At 37.4% G+C, this 26,864-nt stretch overlaps 1 protein-coding gene and 1 pseudogene across 1 annotated transcript; one reads left to right on the top strand and one right to left on the bottom strand.

The window, feature by feature from the left end:
- Nucleotides 1-204: 204 nt before the first annotated feature.
- On the bottom strand, nucleotides 205-3,515 carry LOC114535186. Its single transcript, XM_028556565.1, has 3 exons — nucleotides 3,051-3,515; nucleotides 1,894-2,736; nucleotides 205-1,422 (listed from the first exon to the last, which is right to left on the bottom strand). Exons 1-3 carry the CDS (start codon nucleotides 3,459-3,461, stop codon nucleotides 1,255-1,257), a joined length of 1,422 nt encoding a protein of 473 aa, XP_028412366.1. The 5' UTR covers nucleotides 3,462-3,515; the 3' UTR covers nucleotides 205-1,254.
- A 2,023-nt stretch (nucleotides 3,516-5,538) lies between these two features.
- Nucleotides 5,539-25,375, top strand: LOC114535188 (annotated as a pseudogene).
- The last annotated feature ends 1,489 nt before the right edge of the window (nucleotides 25,376-26,864 follow it).

Here is a 26,864-nt window from a genome sequence, read left to right on the forward strand (position 1 = left end):
TATATAGAAAACAATCAACAAATCATATCATAACAAATTTCTCATCTTTTCAATTCATGAGCCTCAAATACTACTCTATATTTATAGTATAGGGCAAATTAAACATTTTCCAAAACAACTATTTCTTGAACATACATAATTGCATGCCCCTGAGGTTCCAAAATGATTGACAATTATTGCCATGATTTTAAAACCTGTAGCAGAATACAATTTTGTGTGCCTAAAAAATTCTCATTTTTGGACAATGGGTTAAGATGAAAGAAATTTTGCATTTGTAATTTACAGATCAATTAGTGGCAAACATTGATTCAATCAAAACCTTAGCAGTTCACTTAAAACTATCAAATACTTGTTTGAGGTAGATTACTCACAGTTTTGTGGCACAGGCAATTATCACTCGTGTGACAGTTCGGCATCTTCTAGAGGATAGTGCATTAAAATATTTTTCTTGTGCCTATCAATCCATGTTGTAAACTTATCCTTGTCTAATGCTTGGGTGGGATTACATGAAATATTTGGAAAAGACTCAAATAATCTTCCATCCTTCTTGAAAGGCTTCAAGACTCTTATGTCTCTGCTTATAATTTTTTCGTCATCAGTTGCGGATTTGTGTGAGTGAGTGGTTGACTTCGGATGAATGTTCACTTGATGTTCAAATGCCTCCACTATTTTTGTTACTCCTCCTGATGCTTTACTTGCTCTGCTTATTGCCTTGTCAGTCTTGTCGGCACCCATTGCACGAATCAACTTCTTCATCTCACAGTTCCTGTTTTCTTGGAAAAGATCAATTTCAATATTTTTGCCAGCACCACCTTTCCAATTCACTGTAGCAGCCCATTTACAGCGATGAGCTTCGACAGTTGAGAGCAACACTTTGGACTGTAGGATATTGATGAGCATTTTAATAGCAAACTCATTAAATCCTGATGTTGCAAAAAAGTGAACCAGCAGTTGTTTTCGCAGGATTAGGAGGTGTTCACCATTGCCTGAGGATACAGCATCCTTGAAATCATTAAGGAGCATAAAACACTTTATGATGTTGATTCCATAGCTCCAAACACCATCATCTTCAATGTTGTCTCCATCTTCATCTTCATCATACACATCCTCATCATCAATGAAAGGAAACTCATCAATAAATTTGTCAAGCACCTGGACAATATAGCTCTTTCTGTATTCTTCTTGCAATACATGAACACTATGAGGACCGTTCGCTGCTGGCTTGTGTTTTGTGTCGTCCATTTGGAAAAATTCCTAAAGGGCTTCAATCACAAAACACTTACCAACACTGTAAAACAGCTGCTCACAGTCCTCATAGTGCTTTACGTCGACAGTGACATTTCCTCGGTTCAGCTTCTCTCTAAAGAATCGCAGCGTTCCTTTCTCTCTCCCGGAGTTCTTGTAAAGTCTCTTGAACACTGTCTGTAGAATATTACATGGTAAAATATTAATATTGCACATTTGATTTATAAACATAATGAACTCTTCAAAGGCAAATTTGGAGCCAGATCACAAAGTACATTCAGTTCAGGATATAAAAAATCACCTGTACATCAAATGTTATATGTGACTGCTTTAAAACTCAAAAGTAAATTACTGGTATTTGAAATGGTACAAATATTTCACAATTTAACACAATTTTTGTACTTTTAACAGGTGTCACAAAAAAATTTAACCAACTGAAATAAACTCTAATGCATGTAAGCAGGGCTAGTTTTATTGTAACACCTGGTACTCGTCTTAAAAATGTGAAAAAATGTAAGGCTCTACTTACAAGCAGTCAAGCTCAAATTTAATTAAATTATAGCATATCAAGCCTTCCAATGTTATAATTACTGAAGAAATCAAATGCTAAGAATTTTTTTAGGCAAAGTGGCACAAAGTCAATTGTACCTTCAAAAAACTTCTTTTGGTGTGCCAGTCGACAATACAAAACGGATATAGATGATCCAGTCTCTGTTTAGCTGAATGGCATCCAGCTCTAAGATCCTTTGCCCCAGCAAATCTGACTCGAGTGAGTTGATCACCAAAGCAAGGTATTTTTACACCATGTAAAGGATCATCATCAGTTGTAGCAGGTGGTACGTGTGAGGCTGGTTGATCAGGTCTGGATGTGGTCCCAATGCTTGGTGCGGCATCATCAGGTTCTGAGGGGGAACATAGCCCAGCAGCTGCATATATTTCTTCCGTCCACTTCTCAAGCTGATTCAATACATCCACACATTCTGAATATTTCTTTTCATCTTTCATTAAGATGGGCATTGTCACAACTTCTGACTTGGCTGACATATTCTTGGTTTGTTGGCAATCAGTGGCTCCAGGTATATATGGCTTGAATATTGCAAAAGCAGGAAAATGTTCAAACAAAAGCCTGGCAACAAGTATTCTATATCTGCTTCTGATTGCCTCAGATTCCAGTCGATTGATATTCACCAGCTGGTGGACATTGCAATCTTTAAGACTTTGCTGTGGACCAGAATCGGGCAATCCTTCATCAGAAACTCGATTAAATACAATACTTGTTGCCACAGCATGAACACTCCTGTTTTGCACATTCTGCCTCATGTCATGGGCCTTCTTCTCCCAGTCAATGTTGTCTAACACATACACAAATTTATGTCCAGACTTCACCAACTCTGCTGCATGATCTATAAAACTCTTTCCAATGTCTTCTAGAATTGGGTATTTCTTCATAGGCTCAAGGCACAGACCATACTTGTTTAAACGGGAAATCAGCTGAAACATTATGAAAAGTAGAAGGATTGAGTTCAGGAAAATATATTGAGCTCACACACTGCTTTTGAAAAATAGATAAGATATAGGTAGTGATCCCAGTCTAGGTCCAAACATAACCTATTTTGTACTAATAAGTTATGTTTAATAATGACAATAAATTTAAAAGAATCATGCTATGCTTCATGCTGGTCATGTATTGCTTGACACTAGGGGCGTAACTAGAGTGGTAATTGGTGGGGTGAATATTCATATGTTCTGTTCTGCCTGCGTTTTTTTTTTAAACACATGTACAGTATATGCGTACATACACTTACATTTGGAGATTTTTCGGCAGCAACATTACCGAAGTCAATACTTCGTCGCCGTGAAGTCCCAGCTGTGCGCACTTTAGCTGAGGGGATAACAGAAGGAGAAACTTCCACACATCGTTTTGCTTGAACATTCTCCTGTAGTTTCTGTTGAGTCTCAATGATGATATCCCTTAACTTTATCGCATTGTTCAGCCTTCTTTCACAGGCAGAACAAATTTGACGAGGAAGGTCGTTTCCATGTGGCAATTCACTACCATATACTGTCTCCGCATTGCGCAAAGTTATCAGATTCTGACTTCGAAACAAATTTTTACTGTGCTTCGGGTCAGTAACACAATAACAAAGTCTGCAATGTGAAATATTTGCCTCGGTTTTTTTCGCGTAGAGCTTTTTCGGCGTGTCTTTGCTTGCCATCGCTCGATTGAATGAATAGGTATTTGAAATTTGATAATATCTCCATACCTAAAATGTAATTTAATACTTCCCGTGTTCCAGGACAGGATATTATAACTGTAATCCTGTTTCTGAAAAAACGTTCATACATTCGAGCCTATATGTATGGTTTTATGATCGAAATGAACGCGAGTACAATACAAAAAAATGAAAATTTCTGAACGCCTTAACAACGCGAGCCTCTAGCACCCCTCCCTAAGCGCAATTTCAATTTTCCCCCAGAATCTGGGGGCTCACGTGACCAGCCGCAGCCAGGGTCTTTACTCCCCACCATTACGAGTAAAGACCCTGGGTACGAGGTTGTGTATCCTCATGCATGTTGATCGTGCTCTGCCTCGAGGGGATCTTCGCACGATTCTGTAGTGTGTTCAGAACTTTGCTGAGCAATGTACGGTCATTACTGTCAGAGTCTAGCCCATGCTTTGGGGCGGTTTTGGCTCTTTTTGGAGCGGAGTGTTCGCCGTTTTCGGCTTCAGCTAGATCGACGCGATCAGGAGCGCGGGGCTGTTTCTCCACGGCCTGTCTTTCCTTAAATATGCCTTCAATGAACATGTTTTGTCTATCCATGCTCGCTTGCATGGCTGTCAGTACCGGGATAAGTTGTGTTTCAGTATCGGCGGCAACGGTGTGTGTCTCGCACTCGTCGTGCGCAACCTCGTGCTCGGTTTGTTTGCTAGATATTATTTACATATAAAACAAAGCCAATTTTAAAAAGGAACTAATGAATAAATAAGAATTATCTGTGGTGAGAATTTCTTCTGAATATTGGGGTTTGGAAGAGATTTTCCGAAGAAACTTCGAAAACGCGACTTGTGTTTAGAATTATATATGAGTAGAATGTTCGATATATAAGCTATTTTAGTATATCAATCTTAAAATAAAGTTATATAATGAGGAAACGTTCATATCAAGGTGTGTCTTCGGTTTTGGCAAAATACATATGTTTGCGGGTGGCATGTCAGACATGCATCAAACCGGCGCTCCAATCGCTCTGCTCAAAGATACAGTTTGCAAAATAAAGGTATTACTTACGTCAAATCGAAAAATTTGAACCACCCTCCCACCACTCAAACATAACAGAACAGAATACATAACAGGGGCATTTGCCACATGACGTATGTATGGCAGTCACTATTCATACCTATGCCTCAGTACAGTTTATCAGGTTACAGATCTCATAACATGCTTAAGACTAACGTTATTCAACTTAACGTTTCTTCGGCTCTGTTGGGTGACATATTGCTGATAGTATAGACAGTATATAACCATTATCTGTAATCTATACAGACGAGCCAATAACACGACGATATAGTGACTCCTTCACTATATAGTCTAAAATTAATGTATGTCATAATGTTGCTTTAGTAATCGAATAAATAAAAATACAAGTTCGGGCTTGGGAAGAAGCGCTCCTGATTGTCACGTTCAAGCCCATAGACTCAGCATTAAGTTATTGTAATCATAGATCAGTCGAATCGTATACAGTCCAACTAACGTGTGCCGTTGGTCAGGTTGATGTCTTCGGCTACCTCTTTCATGGTATGTAGCGTGTGCGCATACATGACATCATGCGCTGGTTCGCAGTTGCAGAGTCCTAATCGGGAGAATATAAATCCCAGGAGAACGATTTAAAGGCCATATAAGAACGAGTCTTTGGGATGAAAGATTGACCACAAAGAATTACATCCTATAGGAGTGCTTTCCCCAAAAAAACGCATGTGTGTGTATTGTTTTGCGCAGAAAAACTGCTTCCTAGTAACGGCTTCGATCATTAACTGATACCGCTTCATCGGAAGGTGTATATTCATATATTTATGTTTACTTATCATAGAAAAGATATATATAGCTTACGAAAGAAATCAGTCTGGATAAGACAATTACATATAATATATATATAAATATATATATTATATATATATATATTATATATATTATATATATATTATATATATAATATATATATATATATTATAATATATATATATATTATATATATATATTTATGTAAATTTATAGTAATTATTTTCTATAGGTATATTTGCCTTCGGGAGTCATGGTGACAATAAAGCGTTGGTTCTGGGGTCTTAGCACCTACATTAAAGCCCCAACTCCATTCAACCAAAATAACCAAAATACCGGTCACCATAGTCAAGGTTTATGTGGAAATTATAATGGAAAGCCCGACGACGATTTTTATGGGACGGAACATCAATTTGGAGAAACAAATCGGTAGGTTTTTCTTACCGATACTCTGAAATTTTCCGGAATATGCAGCATGCCGTTTAACTGATTTTAGACTTAGCAATAGAAGATGAAGATGTTTTCGAGATTTTTAATAATTCGTCGTATTTAAAAACAAAATTGAACAGATGCAGATCTTATAGCTTACCCTTTTACCACTACATATTCTTCCAAGCGTATTTTACTTAATACTTTAAACAAAAGTAAATTGATTATGATTTTTGGCACTTCACTCAATGTAGGTAAATTCTAGAGGTATAAAGGTTCTTAATTTTGAGTGGAGGAACAGTTGATACCCTTTATACCATTACTTCTTAAAATCGACGAATTCGTAATTCTTTTGAAGTATCGATATAGCAGTAGTCTCTGAGTCCTGGCACCATGACGAGATTAATAACGATATTCTAACCATTCCAAACTATAACCTGCCGAAATAGACCCAACGGGTGAGGCGGGGGAGTTCGCGCTTATGTTTCAAATCTAATTCCTTATAAGAGGCTGACTGACTTGGAAAACCCATTGTATGGATGTTTATCCTTGTGGCTGAGAGGTCATCGTCTCCCTAGGTCGATTTCTGGTATCACTGTAGGGGTCATATACAATCCTCCAGACAAATCGATGCAAGAACAACGTGACCTCGTTAGTTATTTAATAGAATCCCTCGCTAACATCTGTAATAATCCCCCGATTATGGTACAGTACTACTCGGAGATTCTAATAACCTAGATATCTCGGATATCTGGAATAGCCAAACCTGCACCAAGTTGTGAAAGACACAACGCGAGGTTCAGCCATTCTTGACCTTGTAATCACCAACATGCAGCAATTTTATAAAGCGCCTTCAATTCTAGCTCCTGTTAGTACATCTGATCATAATGTTATTAATTAGCGTCGTGATAATAAAGCCCCATGCCATATCACATGGCAAGGTCATCAAGCGCCAGGGGCGTCTCTTTTCCCAATCTCGACGACAAGCCTTTGGCCGATGGTTGATGTCACTTGACTGGAATCCTTCCTTCTCGAAGGGACCATTGAAGAAATTACCTCGGATTATACAGAGTCTATTACCCATGCTATACACACCTTTTTTCCTCTACAGTCGGTTAAACTTCATACTAATGATAAATCTTGGATGACGACTTCAATCAAGCAATTGATCATTGCACGTCAGCGAGCCTTTTCCTCTGGAAACACTGACCGCTAGCGTTGTTATAAAAACAAAGTTAAATCGGCAGTGGAACTAAGGAAAAAAAATTATTGTAGTAAAATGCATCATCTTAAGAAGAGTGACAGCACATCATGGTGGAAATTGGTCAAGAAGCTTGGTTGTAGATCAAGCAACACAACACCAATCTACCTTGAAGAGGATGGGCCGGATCTGTTCTGAGTGACGATGAGTTAGTGACAACATTGAACCAGTTTTTTATCTCGATTGATGAAGAAATCCCACCATTTATTTTGAATAAATTACCATCATTCTTACCTGCTGCTGAACAATTACCTATTATCTACCCCTACCAAGTTTGTGAAAAGCCGCCAATATTTCCCCATGCAATCCCGAAAGATATACCACCCAACGGCTTGAATAACAAAAATCCTGGAAGAATTTGTGGTCGAATGGATCATAGACGATATCGGGCATAAAATCGACTCAAAACAATTTGGGTGTCTCTGAATTTCGTCGTCCACCTTATGCTTACCGGATATGTTCCATTCGTGGTTATCTAGTTTTGATTGTCCTACTTAATTCCAGTAAGGCTTTTCACAGAATTGATCTAAATATACTAATAACGAAATTGATCGACCTGGGCTTCGAAAATCTCTCATCCCATGATGCAACTTCTTATCAGATCGAAAGAAGAGAGTTAAAGTATGAAAATCAATCTCGGAATGGGCAAAAGCAAATGCTATTGTTCCACAGGGAACTAAACTAGGACCTATTTTATTCCTGATAATGATAAATGATTTAAGAACCTTAAACTCTGACCATTGGAAATATGTAGATGACATTACCATCTCCGAAGTTCTATGAAAACATAGCTCATCTGTCGTGCAACTTGAACTAGATCACATCTTAAATTTGACCCATGATAATCATATGAAGCTCAACCCAAAAAAATTTAAGGCACTAAGGATAAATTTCCAACGTAACCCATCTGACCTATCCCAACTAGTCATTGATGGAATACCAATTGAGTGGTGAAAAGTGATAAATTATTAGATCTACAAATCCAGGCTGATACCAAATGGGGAGAACACGTGAACACTATAACAAAAAAAGCTGGAAAACTTCTGTATATTATTCGCACATTGAAACGTAATGGAGTTTCCATAAACGATTTGATAAAAACATATATGGCAATTGTCTGTCCTATTTTAGAATATGAATGTGCCGTTTGGCATTCATGCCTACCAACTTATCTTGTTGAGAAGATTGAATGTATCTAAAAGAGGTTCTTTCGTATTATTTGCACAGAATTATCTTATCGTCAAACTCTTGCTAAAACCGAGTGCCCGAATCTCGAAGATAACCGCCATCGCTTGTGTGTGAAACTTTTTAATGATCTTAAAACTCAATCAAGTCGAAATTGTCTCATTTCATGCCTTCTACGAGGTACGATTCACATGGACGTTTAATACACAATAACGAGAGTTTGGATTTGTTTAAATGTAGGACTGATAGATTTAAAAATAGTTTCTTACAAGCCTATGACCGAATTTTATAACAAATCACTCTTAGATGGTTAATTCCTATTTTAACTTCTATCTCTTACATCATCAAACTTTTGTAAATAATTCGCTCTTTATTATCCATAGTAATACTTACACTAAGCTTTGTGTAAATATATAATGTTATTTACCTTTGGTGCGAATATTTTTTTCATTATTGAATTTATGCAATTTTTCAGCGACTATAAGCTTCAAAATGATATTAGTTTTATCAAAACTCCAAAGTACACTTTTAAGAACTCTTTTTAAAGTTTAATTTAAAGGATGATGTAAAGCCTTATACAGTCGGTTAGCCCTTCCTATCCAGGGTAAATATATTTTTCGGTCATTTACAATCGTTAATCGCTTTTCCTTTTATGTATGACATATCGTATAATTATAGGATAAATAAGTAATTAGTTGAAAATATTTATCACCTCTCAGAACTAAATACCTGGATTAACAATCCTATAAGTCGTTGTTATTATCTCACTGTCAATTAAAAAAAAATGTGCATGCAGTAAGTAACATAAGTTCTTATGTCAATCAATTGTGTTAAAAATGTTGCGCGGTCGAGAATGAGATAGATTACGTCATCAAAAGTTTAATTCGATAAAATAAGAGTGGGTGGAATTCTCTGGGTGGAATTAGTACCCTCGCACGGTGCTCCGCACCGGCTCGGGGAATATAACGCATTATTGTTAATCTCAAGGATGAGAATTAAACTAGGGCATGTAGGTTGCTTTTCAATTTCTAAACAAATGTGAATTCAGTAATGTCTCGATCCTTGATTCCATTTGCTTTTTAATCTGTATTTTCAACGTTTGAACAACGTTTAACTCCTTTAGAAACTATTTGTTTCCAATACAAAGTCAGCCTATATTACTTCAACCTATAGCGAATTCCCAATTCAAATCAATGAATGGGTTTATAGACAGTTCATTGTTATGGTGTATTAAAACGTCTACGCACCCTAATTGTGACGAGCCGAAAACAACATGGCAAATGGCGGCAAATTTTTTTCTCGCGAGTGTCGCTAAAAGCAGGAAGTCTGGTGCATTTTTCTCTTGATAACCAGTATTGACAGTGTTGAAGGAGTAATTCTACAAATAGCAAAAATGTTTGCACCAATTTTACCTAATTTGATTTACTTCGATCTTCGTCTCTTGCAGAATTCATGGCCCAGGTATATTCAGTTACAAAGTAAATAAAATTCTCGAAGAAAAACATCTAAAGGATTGTAAATTTGGAAAATTTGTAGCTGTGGGGGTGAGAAAGGTGTTTGTGGAGAGAAAGCGATAGCAGAGTGCTTCCCATCCGAAGATGGAAAACATCATTCAGGCATAAAAGCGGGTAAGAAAACTAATGTTATACGACTTACTTAACTGGTGAGACTCGATATTTGGTAATTTGGAGCCCGATTCCTGGGTTCTACAGAAAGCTTGTAGACTATGGTGAAGTTGCTGATTCCTGATATAATGCGGTTCTCTTAACCTTTAACCACAGGCCAAACCTTTAACCACATCAGTACTATGTCTTTTAAAAAAGTACTCCGGTTTGACTCAAAATGGCTTCTTAATGAGTATATATAAAGTTATCGAAATGAAACAAGGTTCATTTAAATCGGTACATGATTTTGGGATATATGCTGTACCACTACAAATCTTGGGGGTTTAGCCCCCCTAAAAGTTTCATGAAGAATGTCAGAATGGGAGAGCAAATATACAAACTACGTTAACATGAAGTCGTCAAATTAATGCTCGCCGGCGTATTAAATCCTAATAAGAATTTGATATCCTATATTATTATTATTCATAGTTGTCTTTAACAGCAGAATATTCGTGGTTGTAAATTGTTATTATTTTCGGACCGCCATTTTGTTTGGAAATTATTTTGAGAATTTGAGAGATGATTTTTCAAATGTAGAAGATATCGCTACACGCCCTGTGCCGTTTTCAGTTTGTGTTTGCCCATGAAAAACTACGATGAAAGCGGCAAGTAAGACTTTGAAATGGCCATTTCCGAAGATCTAGAGCATTGAAATTCCAAAATTAGACCCCCCAAAATGTGTTATGTCCCGCCGCCCCTGACACCATGGTGTCATATCCTCACTTTGTTTAGGGCTATGTGAAAGCTTAGAAAAGAGAGATGCGGAATCAAGAGATGATGATATAGATGATCAAGATGATATCCCACCCTTTAATCCTCTGCAACAAAACTCTACCCAGCTTCCATCATGGCCGACACCAAGTGGACTCACTGAAGTAAAAGTTAGAGAGATTTGTAATAGGAAGATTCGTTATACAAAAGCTGGGGCGAACTGTGAAAATATTGTTGGTGTGGATATAAATGCCGTGGTTGAACAATGTGTATCAGATATTCAGGTCAGTGGCCATGCTACCATGAAGTGTTTATATTTACCACTTATTTACTGCGATCGACGGAAACATTATGTTTTGAGGACCCAAGACCTGTCAATATTTGTAATATCGATGGTCGAGGGTCCTCAAAAAATATTTTTTCTGAGTTTTCGGTAAATAAGTTTTATATTATATACCACTTGTCAAAGAAAAACCAAAAAACGAAATATCTATTCATAAAAGACATAATTTCAAATGGATAAAAGTTGTTATTTCCCATGAGATAGCACGTTGTCTCACTCTGCAGGGGGTCGCACTGGCGACATCAAAGTTTTGTCACTCTCGCGTGATTCGCTCTCGACCAATGAAACGCTACGAAAACAAAACTCAAAGGAGATGTTTTTTCTTGTAACTTGAATGCCTGGGGCCAGTTCAAAAGCCGATTATAGCTTAACCCTGTCTACCAATAGGTTGTGTTTGTTCACGCGTATAGCAAAAAAAGTTTAAAAAATTTACGAAACAAATTTTTAATTTGAGTACTTGGTCTGAGATCATATATCATTAGAGAAGCAGCGGGACCAAGCTTCGTACCCGAAATAGATAAAAATTAATTCAGTTAATGAACATGGAGAGTTTCCGGTTACGTTCTTACCTTAAAAACAGCTTGTAGCAATAGTCTTTATTATAACCATTTAGGCTATGGACAATATTGCCTGGGCCAACGATAATTTTGCAGCCTTGCAAGAAACATGTAAAAAGAACATATTCAAGAACACTTCATTTTACGAAAACAGCACAGACGGAAAACTAAAACTCAACAAAAAATTCATAGCCTCTTTATGTCCAAACGGCTGTTCTGGTCACGGAAATTGTTCTAACTCAACATGTACATGTGATGAAGATTATATTGCTGCTGATTGCTCCATATCTTTAAAAGATAGCCCATTTATTTCTGGTATTCGTAAGTCTGGTCTGTGCGATCTCAGAAGAAGACCATGTAAAAATGTGGGAATTTATGCGTTTCCATTTTTGGACTCAGGAAATCTGACATGCCATGTTCAGGAGTTTAAAGTAAGTTTTCAGGCGAAATATTGGTGTTATATGGGATAAAAGTGCTACGATTGCGATTCACTAACCAGTCACAAAATTACGACTGTATTTTCAATATTGCATGCATGTCGATCTATCGTATGTGCATATGATACTAATACTAGGCATACGGAACCAAAACCGAAAAAAATTACAACATCATCCACTTTTTGCATGGTAGGCTACTAAGTCGACCTATACTTGTATATTATATATTGCCAATATTGCATATAAGCCGGCAGAAAATGATTTAAAATTCAGATCAGTTTTGTTGATTTTTAACTCTACTTACGGACTATGTCAACACGTATCCATCAGTCTTATAGCGAAATATATAGCAAACACGACGTGAAGTACATTAGAATGGCCTAAATAAGGCGCAATGTCGTGTTTCCTAACTTTCACTAATGTGATCATAAGGAATAGAATACAATGGACAACATGTCGCAAAAGAACATGTAGATACACATAAGCTTAAGACATGGAACTTTCTTAACCAACGTTTCTCTGCGTATTTAATTTATTCCATGTGCTTACGTTCTTAAGGTTATCGAATCAGCCTGGACTCCAAGTAATTCCATCACGCGTCACCGCGGAAAACTGGTTGACCTCACTGAAGTTAAATGTTTTCTTCCGGAATCTCCTGTAAATATCGGCGAATATGACAAAAAGGGAATTACAGCTGCTGGTCTGAAAATCTCAGTTTCAAATAACGGAATAAATGCATCCAAAGCGGTCATGTTGTTCATTACGTATGACTCTATCTGCCAAGAATGCAATACAACTACAGATGTCGCCTTAAGGTAAACTTATTAATGAAACGATTACATACGTAAACAATATATAAGCGAGGTTAAAATCCGTCTCAGAGATTCATGCAATACTGCGTTTTTTCAACTAAACAATGTTGTTACGTTATGCATATTATTTCAGTATACCTGCATGCTAACTTAAAAATAATGTTATTCGCCGGCAATATGAAACGCATGCTGTATCATGCCATGCACATTAACCAGCAAGGTCCTTTTTTGCGATATATAGTTAAGTTATGCACAGTAAATTTCAGGGAGTATTACTTACGACCCACTTACCCTCAACTCGAATCCATATATTATAAAGGAATCTTTCAATTTACTTCTTCCAAAAAAGGTAAAATCCTGATGCAAATGGATGGGGAACATTTCGGGCGTAAATTTTACAACGTTGGGCGATTTTTTGTCCCAATGTTGACCAGAATTTTAGGTAACTTCTTAAGATTAGGAATAATTTTTATTCCCAAATAGATTCGTAGATTGTGCAGCTGCAAATGATACCTATATATAAAATGAATTAATCATAGTATATATAGGCGATATATTAACGAACAGTGGAATAAGAGACTTCACAATAAAATACTGCTAATTTAACAATAATGTAGCTCTTGTTAAAAACTTACTGACACAAGAAATACAGTAAAAATTCTGTTCAATATACTCCGTAAGAAGTGTATCAGCTACCACTAATTTGGCATGAAACATGACACACAAACTATTTTGTTTTTAACTTTAGACCGATGCTTGTTTCATTTCTGATCATTGTTTTGCGCAAAACGAAAATCATCCAAATAACTGGTGTAAACAGTGTGTGCCAGATATTTCAACCACGTCATGGATAAAACGTAGAGGTATGTGCATATTATGGTTGTTGCGACTGGTTGTTAAAAAGTTTACTAGTTAAGCTCTGTATTCGTACACTAAATGTGCTAAGTCCTAGCTCAGCCAAGCTATATCATATTGGTGTTCAGGTAATATTATTTTGAAAATTCGCAAATACAAACTCTTTTGTTGCATTTTGTGAAAAGCTATCAGGATCCATAACCTTGCCCTACGTCACAGCAACCGATCTGATTTGCTCACTTTTTAATTTTAAATTTTGTTTTCTCTTATCGATTTCTCTTTAAAGATAATCAACCTCCACGATTTACAACGTCAACTTTCCTCTACGCGTTTCGAAGAAAACAATTGAGGGTTCAGCTACATGCAATTGATCCTGAGTACCGTACCATTCGATACAGCTTTGCCAAAAATGAAACATTTGGAGCTATGTTAACGGAGAGAGGAATGTTTACATGGACAAAGACTTTGAACGATTCGACAGAATTCCATTTTAAAGTCACAGACGAATGTGGTGCTTACTCCGTGTTTCGTGCGTCGGTTGTCATCAAAGAATGTCCCTGTATAAATTCACTGAGGAGAATGCAATCCTGATTATCGGTACCTTGATGGAGCTGGACATTTCACGTGCACCTGTCCTCCTGAATATACGGGTACCCTGTGTGAAGTTGATGTAAATGAATGCGATATGTCTAAACCTTGTCTCAATGGAAAATGTAATAATACACAACCTGGCTTCTCGTGTTCTTGTTTTGCTGGCTACACCGGTCAACGTTGTGAAATTGAGGTAAACATATAGTAAATATAGCAAACATAATTACAGGTACTTCTTTTCTCCCACTTCGTTTGGAAATTCGCAAGTTTCCTACCAAGTTTAAATATGCATAATTAAATTAATATTACAGTCTGTTTCGTAAACAAATCTTCTAATCACTTCAGGATTTTAAAGGATCCAATCATATGCGTTGTTTAAAACTGCAAGAATGCGCGTCAAAAACCGTCTGAAATTTCTAACGTCTGATTTTAAAAGACCCAACATGCGTTGCGAACGCCTGTTGTTCTGCACTCAACCGGAACCCGCTGTAATAATGATATACGGCGCTATATTAATTTATCTCAATCACTCCCGCATCTAGCGCTGCCTGTGATGGTCGAAAAGTTTATTTTTTTAATAAATTTATACTCTCGAGTTAGACCGCGGCAAAATTTGCATAAAATAACAAAGAACTATTTTTAGCACAATAAACCTGGCAGTTTATAGTTATAGTATTTATTTTAGGCAACATTTGGGGGGACTTTGACGGTACCCTATGAAACACGAGGGCTGAATACCGTCTATATTTTTAGAACAAAATCTCAGTATCCGCGTTAACCCTTTTAACATTTTTATTTTGCTCAAGATTGATGAATGTGCTGACAACCCATGTTTCCTTGGAGTTTCTTGTACAGATTTGGTTGCCTCGTTTAAATGTGGACCTTGTCCTACTGGATATACTGGCGATGGAGAGAACTGTACCAGAGTCGATGGCAGTGAGTAGTTCTAATTTAACCAATTCTTACAGAAAAAAACTTTACCTTCAGTATCGATTTTTGTCGTATGTATTTTATTGTTGGGAAAATTAATTAGTCATGCAGGTGCGATTTGAAAGTACTATAGCAGTAATAAAATAACTACAATAAAACACGCAATTTAGTTCGTTAGTAAGCTGTAAGCATGCAGGGTCAAACAATTATCATCGACGGAAAGTTTGCAATGCGGTATCGCGTGGGATTTTTTGGATGCCGGACAATTTCATATGTGACAACGGTTTAAAAACTTAATCAGCTAGTGCGTGAGAGTTTTTTTTGTTCGAGCTCAGGAAAGCATTTGGCAGGATAAACCATAATACTCTTATCACGAATTTGGAAAGAATGGAAATAGAACTATAATCCTTGTCACATGAATGGGTAATAAATTTCTTTACTGGGGAAAACAGCGTGAACGAATAGGGAGATTTGTTTCTATGATTAGTTACTTTGCTTAGTCTCCAATGATCTGAAATAGAACGATCATATTGACGAAGTCGTTAAAAACTGTATATATGCTTGGGATTTTAAAACTGAGCACAGACTGATAACAAGATTCTCGTTTCCGTTTATTTAACATGTATAAGACCAATTATGGAGTACGGTGCGCAAGTTTGGAATTATAATATCCCTGGCTATCAATTGCGAGAGTTGGAAAGGATCCAGGTTAGAGCAATGCAAAATATGGATTACCAACCTGGCTTCGCGACGAAACCTCTCATCAGGTTCCTCTTTTTTTAAGAAAAATGTTTTACAGCAACCTGGTAATTTATCTGATCTCGCATACTATTAGCATATTCTTAAATACGACCTTCTGTTTCCTAAAGAACTGGTACCTTACAAGTGTAGAACAAGTCGTTTTAAAAGTTTATTGATACCATCAACAGTTCAGATGCTTAATAACCGTTAAAAAGCAAATTAAATACATACAAGGAAATTTGAGCGTTGTTTCGTTGAGGTTATAGCGAATACTGCGCTTCAGATATTGCTCGACTTACATAATTATCATTTATAGACCTAGAGTGATGGGGATTTAGCGAAATATTTCCCGAAGTGATGATATCACTAAGAATCGTTAATTTCTTGATTTCAAACAAACAACAACACTGTTCCTGCCATTATTTCCAGTGGGTTCGTGTAGTTCTCCCGAGACATCACGTGGATAAATTTAATATCACAGTGTGATAAATTTAATGTCACTCCAGCAACTCGGAAATGGGAGTCGGGGATGCGATACGGCGAAAAATATCCTCGTCACATGGCACAAATAATGTTTTTTGATTGTGCAATTTGAATTTGAGGTATAATATAACCATTTATTATTCCCTGATCATTATATCACAAGCGTTTGTTTAGGTAAGTTCTGCAATTTGATTGGCTGCTGGCAGGTGTTGTGTATTACATTAAGTACTAAACGCGGGAAAGGTGGCGGGGAACAAGGGAAAGGTTGTAAAGAAGACTTCAAGAGTTAACAAGGTGCCTGCCAAAGAGTCTGATGACTCTGGAGATGCGTCTGAAGGGGATGTATCTGATGAATGGCCCATTTACACCATGAAAGCAATAGGCCGAGAAGAAATAAAAGTCAAGATATCCATTAATACGTACCCCATAGAAATGGAACTTGACACAAAGGTCTTCGGTTTCCCTAATACCTGACAACTGTTTGAGAGCAAATGTATGGTGACGTTATGTGTTCGGTGACGTTACAACGTTTACTGGTGAGAGAGTTCCTATCGTTGGGGAAGCAGAGGTGCAAGTCGAGTATGAATCCCAAAGAATAAACTTACCTTTATTAGTGGTTAAGGGGAGGGGCCCCCATTGCTTGGCAGGAATTCGCTTTCCAAACTAAAATTAAATCGGGAGTGTTATTTACACCACTATGGTGACCTCCCAGTTTGGGAGGGCTATCGAAATCTTACTCGTCTTCAATGGCAAGCTGCGGACGGTGAAAGGAATCACAGCATCGCTGAAAGTCAAGGACATTTGCCAGCCTAAGTTTTTAAGCCAAGATCCGTACCGTTTGCACTTAAGGACAAAATCGCAAATGAACTGTTTCGTTTGGAGAAAGAAGGAGTTCCGGAAAAGGTGGGTAGTGCAAAATGGGCTACCCAATTGTACACGTATTAAAGCCTGATAACACGGTGCGTATTTGTGGTGATTATAAGGTCACATTCAATCCGATACTTGATGTTCCAGAGTATCCACTGCCCACAGCTGAAGAAATTCTCAGTAAATTGAATGATGGACAAAAGTTTTCAAAGCTGGATCTATCACATGCCTATCAACAGGTACTGCTTGATGAAGAGCCACGCAAGTTGGTTACCATTAATACGCATCTCGGACTATACAGACATGCATGCATCAAAACACTATGGATCAGATAATCCAAGAGATTGGCGGAGTAGGTTACATCCTCGACGACGTTCTAGTAACGGGCAAAGATGATACACAACACAGGAAGAATTTGGAGTCAACTTTACAACGATTAGATGATTTTCGCATCAAACGTAAAGAGTCGAAATGTTCGTTCATGCAAGACCAAGTAAAATATTCTACTTTCGTAGTGAATAAAGAGGGTATCCATCCCTCACCACAAGTAGTGGAAGCCTTTTGAAGCTCGAAGATCCCAGCAACAAGAAGGAGATCAGGATGCAATCGTGGTTGGTATTGTGAACTATTAACCTTTTAACCTAACTATTAACTTCAACCTTTGACTGACTTTTGGCAAATAATGTGTGGGTTTGGAGTGGGTTTTGATGGAAGAATGTGCAAACGTCGGTCAACTAGTTAAGAAGCATCTTGTGTCGTCAGAAGTGTTGACCCATTAAGACCCAGGAAGCCGTTGTTTTTAGCAGTGGGGGCTTCTGCCCACGGATTGGGAGCAGTTATTTCCCATCAAATGGGAAGTGCGAATGAAGAACAGCCGATTGTGCATGCCTTTAGAACGCTCACTTCAGCGGAGCCTAACTACTCCATGATAGAAAAAGAAGCCCTTGAAATTGTGTTCGGGATTTAGAAATTTTACCAATACCTGCGCGAACGACGATTTATCGCTGACAGATCATATGCTGACAGATCATAAGCCATTGACGCTGATTCTTGGTCCAAAAAAGGGATTTCCCGTCCTGGCAGCAACGCGTTTTCAGAGATGAGCGATCCACTATCAGCATACCAGTTCGACATCAAGTACCGTTCAACTTAAGAGAATGGAAATGCCGATACTCTGTCACGTTTCCCTCTCGCTGCATCAGGCGAAAATTCGGACGATGTCTTTTTCAAAGAAGCAGAACTTATGGAAAAAAATGCAAGCAAACGGTTTACCAATATCCGCCACTTGAATGGCCAGCGCTACAAGGAACGACAAGGGTCACGGAATATACCAGGTGTGGTTGGCCGCGAATTGAGGCCGACAGCGAATTACAAGCGTACTATCGGGTGCGGGAGAAATCTCTATCGAGAAGATTGTCTGCTCCTTGGAGTTCGAGTGATATCGTGAAGAAATTCTTGACGAATCACATAGAAATCACCTTGGCATGGTACGTATGAAGGCCCTTGCGAGATTACATGTTTGGTGGCCAAACCTGGACATCGAGAGAAAAGTTGCGACGTGTGAATCCTGCAGAGAGCAGTTGCCACAATCACCTTGGCAACGTATCCATGTCAATTACGCCGGACCGTTTCTGTGGGGAATGTTTTTAATCGTGGTCGATAATCATTCCAAATGGTTAGACGTCATCAAGATGAAATCGAAGACGGGTTCTCATCGTTTGGGCTTCCCAAAGAATTAGTGTCGGAAGCTGAAGAATTTCAGACGTTCTTGAAAAACAATGGAGTTCGCCATATTAGATCAGCAACCGTATCACCTAAGTTCAAATGGGGAGGCTGGACGTACAGTTCGTACTTTTAAACAAGACATGAAGACTATGGAGTCTGAATCGGGCGCATTAAATCAGAAACTGGCATCGTTTTTATGATGGTACCGTACCACACCGCACAGTTTCACTAAAGTTACACCAAGTGAACTGTTTCTCGGAAGGAAGGTGAGAACGAGATTAGACGTGTGTAAACCTTCTCTAGGAGAACCAGTAATAAAAAAATCGATGCCTAAAGAGAAAAGGACCAGGTTGCATGAAGTAGGAGATATAATCATGATTCGAGATTACCGGAAGAACCCAAAGAAGCCATCGTGGATTCGAAGAGTGGTGTTAAACAAACTGAGACCGGTCACTTATACCGTCCAAGTTGAAAGCATGCCGTTGAAACGACATATCGACAAGATTCGCGCCTGTCCCCCATCAAATATGGACAATCCAGAAAATCCCAGGTTAGTTCTTCCAACGGAGCCTGACCCTATTCCAGTGGACTTACCGCTCCAGTCATCGGTTTCTGATGCTGAATGGACGCAGACTCGTGATTCAACTACGACAAACGAACCAGAGAAGGGGACTGCAAGTGCTGTGTTCGAACCGCGTTACCCACGTCCCGAAAGAAAACCCCCTAGCCGGTTGATTGAGAATGCGTGACGCAATGAACTTGTGGTGGAGTTAAATTTGGGAGCAAAAGCCAGGCAACGTAACATTATTCAGTCGAGTTTATATAACAGTATATATAAACATTCACGTTTTAAGAAAAAGAGGGGGAAAATGTTGTGTATTTCATTAAGTACCGAACGCTTGGTCTAGCGCTGACCACAGTATGCGCGAGTACTTGTACGTTGTTCCATATGATAAATAACTTACTAACCTCGACTGTTTCGTCTGAACGGCAAAATATTGTGTTTATTATTACGTTTCAATGACGTATTTAATTTCGTGTTTGCTGATTGCAGAAACTTACAATTAAACTATGTTGTAAGTATAACGTGACCATTAAGTTTAGAGTAACGGGTTTGAATCGTGCGCATTTGGAAAAATTAACGAAGGCATAGGTATGACGTAATATGTCCACCAAAATTCAAGTTTTTGTTTGACATCCAAGTTTTTTTTATTTTACCTAATGACCAATATTTTTGTATTCCGTATTTCGGCGAATATATTTTGGCAGATATACACGTAGATGCCTTATCGCCATAATTAAAAATTCAGCTATTCCACTAATAATTCAGAGTTTCTTTATTTGTTTTAATAGAATTTGTTGAATATCTCTTGACGGATGACTACTAAACCTGTTCAATTGTTCGTTTTTAGAAAATCAGCCCCCGAAATTTGACACCCCAAGTTTGGTATATGCAATTTTAAATAAAGACTTTGAAATTCTGCTAAATGCGGAAGACGACGAAAGACATGATTTGAAATTTGTTTTGTTATCAAATGGAACATTCGCAACAGCGGAAATCACGAAAAGAATGCTCAAGATATCAAATGTCACAAAAAATGGAACCGTTTACATACAAGTCGAAGACAAAATGGGTGCAAAAAGTCTATTACGTCTTCAAGTCTTTGTCATGAAGTGTCCATGCAAACACGATGGTGAATGTTACCAAAAGCAGAATGTTACATATCCTGTGCTACCAACAGATTATTATTGTCAATGCCATGAGCAATTTTCGGGATCGTTGTGTGAGTTACGCCGAAATCCTTGTGATAAGCTGCCATGTTTTCCAGGTCTCCAATGTTCACAAGATCAAAATTCCGATGGATATTCTTGTGAACAATGCCCGCCTTTGTTTGAAGGAGATGGGAAGCAGTGTAAACGTGAAGAAACCGAAGGTTTGGTTGCAATTTATACTAACTTATAAGTTATATATACTGGGTAACTATAGAAATAGCTACATTCATTCATTCATTTAGAATCCCCACAAAATGTTTCCGAAAGACTTGAACTTTCAGTGAAATCTATTTTCTCTCGTTACAATAGGTAACGAAATGCCCCACCCAACAAATTAGTTAAACGATTCAAGCCAGTGGAAACAGGCATATTTTTTTAAACAGTCCCTGCAAAAATTAATTAAAAAAGAAAAACGACCAATCAAATGGCCCAAGCAGATTTTCTTGCCCTCGGCGAATAGTTGTTGAATATTTCGGAAATATACAAACATATGATTGGTGATGTATCACCTTTCACGACAGTGACACTACAACAATATTTTTAATATTACTCCGTTAATGGATTTTAAACTTTTTCTTATGTAGACCAAAGCACGGTGAGGTCTGAAATGAAGTTGACCAATCGAAAATGGGATGAACAACTAAACATAAAAACTTCAATGGTGTATAAAAATCTCGAGTCACGATTGACTGTTGAGGTTAGTAATCATGAAAGTGTTCAGTAACGGCCGCAGGTAAAATAATGAGTGGTGGGCGAGGAACCTTACGCGCTAGACTAATCTTAGATCTAGGCGACGAGAGAGAAATATATTACTATAGTGGTAAAGTATTGTGAATTGCGAAGTTGGCAAATTTTGTTAACTTTGTTGACGAATTTAGTTACAAGCTCGTATGTTATTTTTTTGTGGACATGGGCAAGATAAGGATAGTGAGCACTGCGTAAAATTATAATGATATACAGTATGATAAGTAATATGATAACACAATGAGAACGAGTTTTCTGTAATTCTCACCAAAATTGGTTAATCCACCGGTAATGCTGGCTGTAATTCGTGTATGAATTTTTCTGCGCTTTACCTAACAAGTTCTTATTTATGTTATTAAGATAAGGGACGTTTACAGAAGTTACGCTGGGTTTAGCTATGTTCTTATAGAAAGATTCAGGTATTTTTTTATTTCGGAATCCACTAGACTTTTCGTCAATTAGGCTGCATAGTGAACTTAAGGCAATTGTTTAGTGAAGCATGATATTTCAAATATCAGCTAGCAAAATACGTATTTTTCCCTCGTTTGAATAAACGGAGAACTAGGGGTGTAGCCAAAGCGAGGGAAACTTGCAAATCTATGTAGAAAAAATCAGGGCTTTCCGAGTGTTTTGCAATACCCCGCGTTCAGTATCACGCTATCCTGCACGGAAAACAATTTAGTATTCCTTTAATCAGGGACGCAGGGACCCCTAGTTTTACAGGCGAACGAATGGCACGTGGAATGTGAATATGTTTCCACATTTTTCATTACGTTCCTTGCTTTATTGTCCCTTTCTTTGTGTTTTGGAAATAATTGCGCAAAATCCTTCACACCCAGTAGCTGAATTTACTTTCTTTTTCCTTTTTACACTTTTCTTTATATGGTGTTTTATCGCTTTGAGCAGAAAGGGCAGTATAATTGTTGCCTTTGCGCTCATATTTTCGGAGAAGAAAGTGAAAGATCCTCTAAAACCTCTGAAGGAAGCGGCGGAAACCGGAAAACTTGGGAATACGACGTTCCAAATTTATGCTGCGAAAGGTAACAAAAGTTATTCTTAAATAACCAAAGACCAGCATGGCAGCGTCTTTTAACAACTTCGAATCGCATTTAGTGTAACAACAGCTTAATATAGATGAAAACACTTCTAGACGTTTAGACATGAAGGCATCCGTCGGACCTTCGTTGACGTTCTCGGTAGAGATAAATAAAAGTTTCGAACACAGGTAGAGTTGATAAATGATATCACGAAACTACAAAAAAATCACACCCATCATATGAGCAAAATGGGCTGCTATATGATTTTAATTCTCGCTAAATTCATACATTGTATTTCTCATTATACTTGCGTACTTTTGGTATTTAGTACTCTTTAGTATACTTAACATTCTGCAATGCACATTTCAACTTTTAGAATTGCTTGTTGCAGTAGTCTACAGTTTAAGGTGGTCCACTGAAACAAAAATTACGATTTATCCTGCTTTAGAAATTGCAAGGGTTACATTCGTGAATTTCTTTCCAATCTATTCTGAATATTTCAGAATCAAACGAAAAGTTTTATAATGAAGGGTCGATTGACTTCATTGCTCTATTGTATTGTTCTGTATAGTTTATGAATGTATGCAAAACTTTTTTTGCTTTTCTTAACGAACTGAACTCGTACCCGATACATTTGAGCAAGATAACTCTAAAAGTAATAATAAAACCTAGTTGATAAACTTTTCATGCTTGACTTTAAAGACATTAGTGCAATTGGAGGCGAAACTGGAAGTTAGAGTTGCATTCCGTCCATTCTAAGAGAGATAGCGACTTTGTATTTTAGATAGATCGTGATTTATAGCGTGCAAAACGTTCAATGGTTCGAGGTTCAACTGCGAGCAAAAAATATTTTCAACGAAAAACACCAATTCCATCCTTCTAGCGTTAAAAACTGGTTATAGTAATCGTGTTCACAAAAATAGTCCATTTTCCATCATTGGCTGTGCCTTTTCTTTGTACTATGCATATTCATAAACTCTTTTTTAACTCAGAGTGACCTGCTTAGTGATATAGGAAGGGAAAAGCTTAATGCAGCTGTAATTCAAAGTTACTGACTGCAGACCGCTTTAAGTAAGTTTGTCTTTGCGCTGAACTAGAATAATTGAAATTACTACAAAATAATAAGTTGACAAACAACCAATGTAAAGCTTCTAGGAGCTATCTCATTAAAACTGTCGCTATTTTATTTACTTAGGGTAAACGAAATTAAATTATTTTAGTTAGTCGCAATGAAAAAGTGGATAGATGTTGCCTTGAAATTTTTTTCAAGTTAGCTTTTTTACTTTTGAGATATCGTTTTTAAAATTAGGCGAGTGGTATTTTTCGTTCTTTAAGAAAATGATAATGAACGTTTCGCGTTTATACATATACTGAGAACAACACAATAGAGCAATGAAACAATACATTAAGTCAATCAAACACTTTGTTTGCTCAGCTACCTCCTCCACAGCCGTTTCATAATACTTCGAGCAGGTGGGAAAATTAGGCACGATTGGCGCGGGCATCATTAGAAATGCGGGTAATGCGAAGAGGCCCCAAACGACGGGGAAACGCCTGCTGAGTAATATACATATTTGTTTTCAAAAATCTTTCTGAATTTTCGAGTGTTCCGTCTTAGCTGATATTTTGATAGTTATAGTTGAAATTGATAGTTATTAATATATTGCGTTCTTTATATGTCTAGGGTGTGATAAATTACTTGATCATTTATTAATTGTTGATTAATTACTTGATTATTACTTAATTACTTATTATTGTTTGTCATTGCCCTATCTTAAAAAGGGGAGAGCAGGAATTGGGGGTCGGTTAATTTGGGAGTTGGGGGACAGTGGAAAAGGGGAGCCGGAGGCATATACTTGCAAGATTATAGAGAATATTTTCTATACGGCGAGTAAATTTTGAAATCAATAATTTTAAAAATATATGATAAGGATGTATTTTTATATGGCCTGAATGATAATCGCATGCAATGAAAACGCAATTGACGAATATTTTCAAAGAATGCCATAACTATATTTTCTCCGAAATTCACATTTGCATGCACGTAATACACAACTTGCGTGCTTTAAAATGCAAGTCTGTCCGGCCTTAAAATGCTGGAAATAGCAATTCATCCGTTTAAAAAGGCACTTTATAATATTATATTTATAGTACACACGCGCTGATTGGTCGGAAAACGTGTTTCCATAAGTGTATAGAAACCGGAAAATGTTCTCTATTTCTAAATTAGAAAGAGTTTCACAATTGTGTGCCTTTTGCAGCCACAGGACGTTCCATGACCTAAAATACAATTTCGAAAAGTTTTAAGCTCAACCTCAATTTCTGGGTGTAATTAAATCTGCGAGAGGAATTAGTAACCCTCATTCGGTATCGTGATTAGAATTCTTTAAACTTTTTGAGTCTCACATCCGATTTATCGCATTTGACCTTAAAATGTTCTTAAAATTCTATGTTTACTGCAGATGAAAAACAACCTGGATCAGGCGATGACGAAATTTTGGGAATTGATGAAACTATCTTTTATGTTATCGTCGGCGTCGCTGTTTTTCTCGTTCTGCTAATCATTTTGGCAATTTACTATTGTGTGAAACGCAAGCACAAGTTCAAAAAGGCCGAACTGAAGAAGAAGGTATTCATCACCAGCAACAATAATGCCAGGGGAATTGTGTTTCGACAAACTGATGCCCGAGTCGAAGGAAGTGTTGGAGAAGAATTAGACCTCAAGGTTTTTGATAACAAGGTGATACGCTTTGATGAGGAGATCAAAATTCAGCTTTGAAAAAAGCTTGCGTTCTGACTCTTAAAAACTTTTTTTATGAATTGTGATTGAAACTTTGATTGAGTACTTGATTAAAAAACATGACGTTTACACTAGACGTTTTATACGGTCGCAAATATCGGGGGAAAATCATGTTCGATTATCTTCCCCTTTCAGCTCCGTTTCAGTATAACCCTTGACAGGGAAATTATCATTTTGTTCTTGGTAACAAGAATATTTTGGAGTTCTTAATCTTATTGACGTTATTTCTGTGTGTTGTAAGTTATAATATACAGTAGAAAAAGTGTGTAGGTTAATATTTATCAATTTCAAAATAATTGCATGTGTTATTCTGTTAAGTAAGTCTTAAATCTTTGTAAGAACATTACCTTAAGTAAGAATCTTTGTTATCTTTGTAAAATCTTTGTTAAATCTAATAAAATCAGTTTAACAATCAATAAAAACTCGTTTTACGTGTTGAATCATGGGGAGACGCAAAGGCGAAAAAAAGGTCTGTGTTCAGGCTAGATCCAACCCGAGAAAGTGGCCTAGGATTTTCGAAGGATTTATTAAGGATTTTCTGATAAAGTTTATTAAGAATCAGTCATCTCAGTGTAAAATCGCACTTCGAACGTCCGCTTAATCAAAACAACCTCTAACAATAAAGTTTCAATCCTTCGTATAATACGAGTTTGGAAGTAGAAAGCCTGACTTACTTAAATTTTGCATTTCCATAATTATAGAAACGAACGCGGTTAAAAGTTCGTGTAGAGCGATAATTTTCGCGCGATCGGCGTTTTACTTTTATCAAGAGCTGTCAACTGCAGCCGTCCCGACCCCGCAAAACAATCCATTGAGTCCTACCAATCACAATTCACTCCCTAATGTGCAAATCAGTCCGGCCACTCCACAAATGACTGTAAATATGGCTTATTGACCAGTCAAATGAGCGGATTGACCATCCGATTCTGTGCTTTTTTTACGCTTATCCGCTCCTCTAGAAGAAAGAACATTGTTTTTCGGAAATTTGTTCACGATCTTATTAGAAGCAACATTGCCATAACATTGACAACGAATGAGATGCTTGCCTACAATACAGCTGAATTTATTGACATGGCCTACTTCATATATAGTCTAACTAAAAAATGTTGAGCTTTCGCATTTTTGCTACTCTGGTTTGATTAATGAAAGTTATCACCACACAAAGATTACATTCACCACCAAACGTTTCGACGCTCCGACCAGTCTAGTGTCATCAGGGGTGATCTGATGTTAAAACTCTATGTTAAAACTTGATCCTTATATATGACCTTTCAACATAACGTCATCTGCCAATCTGTAAATATTCTTTTAGCAATTAGTTTCCGTCATCTCTATTGAGGGCACAAAGACTCGCGATAATATTCCAGGCTTCGAAACAACGCCTTCAGCTCCGTTTGTACGACACTCAATCAGGAAAATCCTGAATAATTGTGGAGTCAAAGTTGTCTTATTTACATATTTTTGCTCGTTTTTGTAACTGTGAAGTGAATCGTTTTCAAATTTCAATGAGTTTTATCTTAGATGGTAAAGATTGAAATAAACTTACACTACTAGGATATCTTAAAATTTGCTCCCTCGGGGTCTTAACTATAATGGAACTTTTAAGTCTGTGGTGGTCG

This window comes from Dendronephthya gigantea, unplaced genomic scaffold (genome assembly GCF_004324835.1).
Source record: "Dendronephthya gigantea isolate DGI-Jeju-01 unplaced genomic scaffold, DenGig_1.0 000112F, whole genome shotgun sequence".
Lineage (NCBI taxonomy): Eukaryota > Metazoa > Cnidaria > Anthozoa > Malacalcyonacea > Nephtheidae > Dendronephthya > Dendronephthya gigantea.

Coding starts and splice junctions, on each gene's coding strand:
- LOC114535186 (XM_028556565.1), bottom strand. CDS start 3,461: ATGGCAAGCAAAGACACGCCGAAAAAGCTCTACGCGAAAAAAACCGAG. Junction 2,737..3,050: donor CTGCCGAAAAATCTCCAAAT/GTAAGTGTATGT, acceptor ATAATGTTTCAG/CTGATTTCCCGTTTAAACAA. Junction 1,423..1,893: donor CCAAAAGAAGTTTTTTGAAG/GTACAATTGACT, acceptor AATATTCTACAG/ACAGTGTTCAAGAGACTTTA.